This window comes from Nanorana parkeri, unplaced genomic scaffold (assembly GCF_000935625.1).
Source record: "Nanorana parkeri isolate BGI_ZX_2015 unplaced genomic scaffold, ASM93562v1 scaffold70, whole genome shotgun sequence".
NCBI classification, from domain to species: domain Eukaryota; kingdom Metazoa; phylum Chordata; class Amphibia; order Anura; family Dicroglossidae; genus Nanorana; species Nanorana parkeri.
The window spans coordinates 2013049-2020998 of record NW_017306338.1 but is presented as its reverse complement, the minus strand read 5'-3'; the positions used below and the strand labels follow the sequence as shown (position 1 = coordinate 2020998).

The window sequence follows — 7950 nt, the reverse complement described above, 5'->3', positions numbered from 1 at the left end:
GCCCAATTAATTGTGGCCAGGACATTTCCCACCCCATAACTATGCATTATAAAAGGGGCAGGAAATGTGCCCGCCACAACCGTTTAGGCCAAGGGGGGTGTCAGTCACAGTTTTGCGTGCACTTGGGTAAATGCAGGGGAACTGGGTTTGCACATCACTATTAGGGGATCATTCACATCATATACATTGGACTTTGTTGGGCAGCCTCAACCAGAGCACTCCCAACAAATATACAAGGCAATTATTGTGGCATTCTATAGGGGGGGGGGTGAATTCATGAAAACTGGAGCAGATAGAATCGCATCGCAACCAATCAGCTTCTGTTTCAAAGCTTAATTGAAGAGAGAAGCTGATTCTGTCAGCTCCAGCTTTTACGAATCCCTCCCAAAACTCCCCACAGAGCATGGACATCAATGAAATGTAATTTTGTGACAATAAAGCTGATAAAAAAACAAAATAATAATAAAAAGAGTGCGATGTATCACAACAATGCTTTTGACAGAGCACACGTGCAGACACTGGCATGAATGAGCCCTAATTGTTCATATGTAAGCCTGCACATTTCCTGTGATTTGATTCTCCCATATACCCAATCATTAGTAATCTGGATCAGAACTGTCACCCAGTTATCAGCAAAAATCTGCAAGCCTGTAGGAGATCCCATGCAGGTCTGCCAATAATACATACATCAGCTCATAGAACCGTTGTCGCCATGCCCCAATATAAAGGCGATCCTTGACATGTAGGGAAGTCAAGGTGCCCTGTACAGGCAGGGAACAGGACAAGAGGACGGCCCTGACACACACACATACCTGCTGCAGGCAGACATCCTCTCTCTGCGATCCATGGCTGCCTCCTGACAATCTGCCTTCCTGAGGACACTAAGTCACAGCTACTCCGGACACCCCGGCCCAGGACTTCACACACCGCTCTCCTCAGCGCCAACATTCCGACCAACTCGCCTGTCACCGGCAGCTCTCACAAGGGCGCAGACATCTTGTCCAGGCTCTACCAATCGAGCGCAGAGTTCTATATGCGCTCAGCTGTCCACCAGAGGGCAGTATTGGGACATGTAGCTTACTACTAATGTAGCTTACTACTATTGAGCTGTAGCTTACTACTAAACGACGTTCACGATTATGAATTAAAGGGACCCTGTCACCAGAGCACTTCAACAGAATTTTCTTATTGGATTATATGTGCATTAAACGAATGTTCTGTATGTTAGTTACCTGTAATAGCCTCCCTTGTGTAGACATCCACAAGACCTGTGACTGGAGCTGAGATCTGTCATCTTGGGTGTGATGTCCGCAGCCCCAGAGCTGTCATTCAAGTAACACTGAGGGTCCTGACACCATAGCGGTGCACTAAACGCACATTATCAATGTGTTTAGTGCACATTATCACACAGGATGTCTAGCATGCGTTGCATTGCTATTTATTTGATGCTTTGCAATGAAAAACAAGTAGTGCATGCTTTATTTTTGTACCAGCGCAAGGCACAGCTGTCGGGAGCTGTGTTGAGGTGCCATTTAAATGAATGACATTGTACCAGTGCACAGTACTACATGCTAGGTGTGGATATCCTGCGTTAAGCATAACACTAGGGTGTGAACTGTCCTTGCAGGATGAGCTTTGAGCTTGGGTTGAACATGAGTTTGACCTGAACCTAACCTGTTCACAGTTCATCAAACAGGTGAGCGATTTGGCCAGTGTACCCGCCTGCCGAACCTCCATCTGTGTCCTAGCAACTGATGGTGGTTGAGTGGTGGCTGAGCCTTGGTTGCTAGGATGCAGGCGGGCACACCATGAGGATGTGGAGCTGCCAGCATCTTAGCAACCAATTATGCTCTACAGGCTGCACAACAACATTATTGGTTGCTAGAATGCAGGCAGATGAACCATAACAACCAATGATGCTGCATGGCCGTCTGTGTCCTCCTAGCAGCCAATTATGCTGTGCAACCCACACAGTGCTACTGGTTGCTAGGATGCTAGCGGCTGGGAAGCCTGGCAGCATTGTTTGCTAGGACGCAGGTGGTACACCGTAACGACCAATGACAGTGCAGGACTGCCTGCAGCCCAGCCACTAGACTGCTAGCAAACAATGAGGCTGTGTGGGTCACACAGTGTCATTGGTTGCTGGGACAAAGACAGCACCAGGTTAAGTTCACTTGGCAATGCGCTGAAACCTGGATTTCTTGTTAGGTTTAGCAAACATCCAAGCGAACCCCACCCAGACACGACTAGTCACACTCTCTAGTATTTCCTTGCTCTCCTCCCTGGCAGCTACATAAAAGGTCATGAGGAGGGGAGAAGATGGGCCAGCACATACAGCAATTAGATACTGCCAGAAGAGGAATGAGCCTGCAAGGAAGGAGGGGTTTGTGCTAGGGAATTGACTCTCCCAGAGTAGTCTAGTTTTTAGCATGCCCAAAGGCACATTGCACATTAATAAAAATGTTCTTACCCGCAAAAAGAAAACAAATGCAGCCACCACATCTAAGAACTGGTAAGCTGTAATATTTATTAGCATTTTGTTCTTTAGAGATCCATTGTTTTATTGATATATCCCGTAGAACATTTCTACCAGTTGTATTAAAAAACAATTCCTCATTGTGTAAAGGACAAGTTTACCTTTAGTAAATTCCGCTATACTTATCCTTTGCTCCAGAGAAGCAACATCCACAAGCTCCTCCACTGGAACCAATATTGTGCCCAATCTGCTTCCAGGTTTGGCATCTTGAGTCATACCGATAGGTTGGCCCAGTATGAAGTAACTCCTGCTGCTGCTCATTGGAGTTGATGCATCCTGACACTCAGCAGATGGTGCCATTGTACAGCTCGGTGCACACTGTACAGAAGGGGTGGGCAACTTCAGCCCTCCAGCTGTGCTTTAGTTACAAATCCCAACATGCCTCTATCTCTGGGAGTCATGCCTGTAACTGTCAGTCTTTGCAATGCCTCATGGGACTTGTCTTGCCACAACAGCTGGAGGGGCGGAGTTGCCCACCTGTAGTTGCACTACAATAAAGAAGATTGTGAACAAGAAGGTAAGAGGCTGTTTTTGCAGAAGATACATAGATTACTAAAGGAGTAGAATATGTTCGATTTGCATTGGAATTTTCACGGGGCCTAGCAAATGTGAAAAATGGGAAAGGCGAATGAGGAAGGAAATTCGTAGTTCCTATGACACAGGAGCTTGGTGTTTTGGTGAAGATTCATCACACACGCTATTTTGGAATATCGAACTATTAATTTGTGAATGTGGGTGTTGCCCAAACGACACATGGGACTTTGCCTCACTTGATTATTTGTATGCATAACGATTATACATGCATGTATGATTATACAGAAAAGTTTATATATATATTTTTAGGTTTTGCACAGACCAGTTATTTTAATAATTTTTTCTATAAAACGTTTTTTTTATAATTATTGGTAAAGAACAGTACAGGAGACTCTGTAACACCTAGGATGATACTTACCATTAGCCCCAAACCAGCTATCTTTCCTACAATATGGTCCAGGTTGGCTCCTCCCATATAGCTCCTATCTGTTGAATTTTCTAGTTGTGTTTCTAGCTGTCAGCTCCACTAGTCCCGTGATTTCCCAGCTACTACTGATCACATTGCTCCGGCATGGGATAGACTTTGAACACAATATGCGATATGACACTTTGGGCCGGAGAGAATGTATAAGAGCAATGTTCAATTCTTTTAAAAACTTTCAGATTTAAAAGAATTGACACCGGCTTTAGAAATTAAAGCGGACCTTTACCCATATCTTTAAAATAACAACAAACACACCTTTTCGAAATGTTTAGTAATGACAATCTACAAACACATACATCTAGATAATTGCCGGCTCTTTATTCTTTGCATACCTTATATCTCTTTTCTTTCCCAGTCTTCTGACAGTGGCCATGTTTACTAATGGCAGATTACTAGCTCTCCTATTACTTCCTGGATTTCTGGCACATGTGACTAGACACGTGAGTAGGACATGTGACAATGGCTTTCCAGATGAGATTTCCAACCAAAGCACTGCTGATGTTACCGTCCCAGGATGCAATACTTTTTGCCAAAACTAGACCAGGAAGTAGATGAACTCTATTTGTAAGTAAATGAAAAACAAGTTTGTTTAACTAATGAATTTAAGATGATTTTAAATCAGCATGCAGAGCTGCATCCTGCTGTGCTTTTTAGTGAAAGGGGGTGAAGGTCCACTTTAACCTCTTGCCGTCCGCCCGTAGTAAAAAAACGGATGGACGGCACTGCTACATCTGCGGGTTGCCGTCTCCAGACGGCAATTTTTTTCTGCTCGCGCAGATATTAAATTGTAGTAATTGGGTTTACACCTACTGGCCAGCAACAAATAGTCTGCGGCATACAGCCTGCCAGTTTACATATCCACTGCATTAGAGGAAGAGATAAGGAGGAGAGAACTCAATGTACACAGCCCAGCAGATTTTCTAAGGAAAGCCAATATACAGGTGAAACTCGAATAATTAGAATATCGTGCAAAAGTAATTGCAGTAAGTTCTGCAAAAGGGGCCCAAACCAAGTACTGAGTACATATGCATGCTTGTACTTTTCAGAGGTCCGATATTGTTCTATGTACAAGCCTTGTTTTATTGATTGCATGTAATAATCTACTTTTTTGAGGTTGTGGATTTGGGGTTCTTGGGGTTTTCATGAGCTGTAAGCCATAATCATCACAATTATGACAAATCACGGCTTGACTTATCTTGCTTTGCATGTAATGAGTCTATCTCATATATTAGTTTCACCTTTTAAGTTGCATTAGTGAAATAAATGAACTTTGCACAAAATTCTAATTATTCGAGTTTCACCTGTATTGTTGCTCTTGAAAAACTGCAAATTTATTATCCAATATTAGTGTTAAAAATAAAAACTTTGTTTTCAGTAAACTTTTATGTGATCTCCCAAATTATTATTTTTTTAATAGAAAACTCACTTAAATGCTTTGAAAAAGATACTTATTTTAAAAATAGATGAAACACAAACTGCATGTCTGTGACGGCTATAATTTCTCCAGGTCATGGTATAGCTAGTCACTCACATTCAACTGGATTTGTTCTGTAATATTTAGGTATGCACCGATACCGATACTAGTATTGGTATCAGTGCCGATTCCGAATATTTGCCAAATGCTCAGATGCCTAGCCTGATACTTTCGGTATCAGGAAGACGGGCAGCGAGTCATTACACGCTGCCCGGCTTCCTGATTGGCCGGGAAACCGGCTCCATGCTCCCTCGTCACTTGCAAGTCTTTACTAGCCGCCCGGCTTCCCGGCCAATCAGGAAGCGAGGTGGCGAGTCGTTACACGCTACCTGGCATCTTAAATGGGACTTCCGGTATCAGTATTCGGTATCGGCGAGTACCCAAAAAAAACCCGGTACCCGTACTTGATATCGAAATACCAGTAGCGGTGCATCCCTAGTAATATTAGAACTTATGAAGTGGCAGCATTACAGAACAAATCCAGTTGACTAATCACTACTAGATAAAGCATAAACTACATAATGTAAATACACAGTTTAGCATAACAAAACATTTAAAAAAATTAAAACATTAAAAAAATTGCTTATATTGTGGATAAGACAAATGCCTATTATCATAATATAGTGTACAAGTATACATATAATAAAGAGCAGCTATGCTGAGAACTTCTTCTATAATAGAGGTAAAGTAAAAGTTTGAAAATGTACACATTGAGGGCAGCATGCTTACTTGAAAACATAAAGTGCAGAACGGAATTGTGTTTATTGTTATTCTAAATATGCTATAATATGGAAGCGTACACATACGTGGGATGGGTTTCCCAGCAGTAATAAAAGAAAACGTTCACTTAACGATTCTTTTATATACTGAGTGACCAGTACTGATGTGTAGTAGTAGTAGTAGTATGGTTATCGTGATTCGCTCTTCTGACATTCAGCCCCTCCGCCTTAGGCCCTGGTGCTTTTGTTTCCATATCCTTATGCATAGATTTCCTATGCACAATTCCTACCCCAAGGTGAGGGAGAACATTGTTTCAGGCAGCACCCTCAAGAGGTAGGATTAGAAGAGATCCCTATACCAACCTCTAACCACCCATCTTCCTTCTGATAAAGTTTGATGAGTTGAGGATAAGAGTTAAGAACAAGACATAGGACCAGGTATGGAATAGCTCAAACTTTGCTGGTTTTGTTCCATGGTACAAGGCTTTGCGGGTAAGGTAGTATGGAAGTGGATGTTCCAAATACACTACTTGTCCAAAAAATAAAAAGTCAAGCTCTCCAATATTTTGTTGGACCTCCTTTAGCTTTGATTATAGCATGTATTTGCCATGGCTTTGTTTCAACAAGCTTATGCAATATCACAACATTTATTTCTGTCCAGAGTAATTTTTCACCAAGATCTTGTAGTGATGATGGGAGAGTCGGACCACTGCGTAGTCTTCTCCAGCACATCCCATAGATTTTCAATGGGGTTAAGGTCTAGACTCTGTGCTGGCTCATGTTTGACAATGATGTCGCATGCTCCCTGAACCACTCTTTTACAATTTGAGCCCAATGAATCCTGGCACTGCCATCTTGGAATATGCCTGATACATCAAAGAATAAAAACCTGTTTTTTTTTTTCTCACTTCCTAATATGCTTTTTTACTTTTTTGTTAAATTGAGGTATACTTTTATCAGAAAAATTATTGAATATATGTAATTTCAAGTTTTTATATTCTTATTTTCCTAGAAGAAAGTGTTAAAATTAATAGATTTTATTTCTATTTATTTACTAATAAAAATACATGTCTTAAGCAAATGTTTGTTATATATTAGCATTATATTTCATCTGAATCTTATTTGAGCTTGTTGCAATGTGAATGTGAGATTATAAAAAAAAGAATAATAATAAAAATTAAGAATTATTATTTGTGTGCCAAAAAGAGCATCATCATAGTTATCTTTATTGGATCCATAGTATGGCAATGTTAGTTGCTTCTGATTTTTGTATAGTTTTTATGCGTCGCTGTAAAAAATATAAGGGCATAGAGTAAGAATTACACTGCCTATTTTTCCCTCCAAGCCTTACTAAAAAATCTGAAGGTGCATTTACACCAATATTATCTGTTTTTTTTTATTACGTACAGTAAATAGTGCAATTTCATATATATTTTATAGCTCAAACTAGCTTTACTGTTAGGACTTTTTGATTTTTTTAATTGTAAAAAATATAAATAGATGTGCTGTGGTTTGTATAGTTTTTCATCCCCCTGTTTTAACACACTTCTTTATTTACCACAAGGCTACATTTACCACAAGGTTTTTTTTTTTTGCCACAACGATCTCCCATATTAACAAGGCAGCACCACAGCCTTCAATTTACAAATCCTAATACCCAACTTTCTAATCTTCTCTTACATCATGCAAGACTCCCTTTCCCAGCCCACAGTTCTATAACACTACCATTTCAGCTACTAATCCTAATGAGTTAGGAGAACATTATGGCCTCCAGCCTTTGTACCAGTGGCTGGTGTTTTCTCAACTTCTGGTAGTAGGTTTGCTTTAAAGGGAATATAAAGTATTTTCATTATACATGAAAAAAGTTTCAGCTTCATACAAAATATCAATTTGATTTAAGGTTTTAAAAATATTTCTCCATATATAGTTTGTAATCGTATATGTACATGGAGCTGTTATATTTGCTCATAAGATGCATTGGCTCTGCTTTTCACTTTACAGTGTTACACTGTAGTTTACAGCTTTTCCTCTTAACCTTAGTCTATGAGTTGGCTGACTCATAGAATGTATCAGATACAGTATATTTTGATGTGCCGTGAGCAATATGTACCGTGTGTGCTATTCTGTGTAATGCATGATTATGCAATGAGACTACATATTCAGCTTTCTTAGTGCATTATTAATATAACATAATGCACATAAC

The 7950-nt window shown here is 40.4% G+C and overlaps 1 protein-coding gene across 1 annotated transcript in view; it reads right to left on the bottom strand.

The window, feature by feature from the left end:
• Positions 1-1037, bottom strand: part of MRPS15 (mitochondrial ribosomal protein S15) — a 13974-nt gene extending 12937 nt beyond the window's left edge. The window contains exon 1 of the mRNA XM_018576587.1: positions 813-1037. Within this exon, the coding sequence (XP_018432089.1) occupies positions 813-948 (136 nt within the window). The 5' untranslated portion in view covers positions 949-1037. The remainder of the gene's footprint in view (positions 1-812) is intronic.
• Between the last annotated feature and the right edge of the window lie 6913 nt (positions 1038-7950).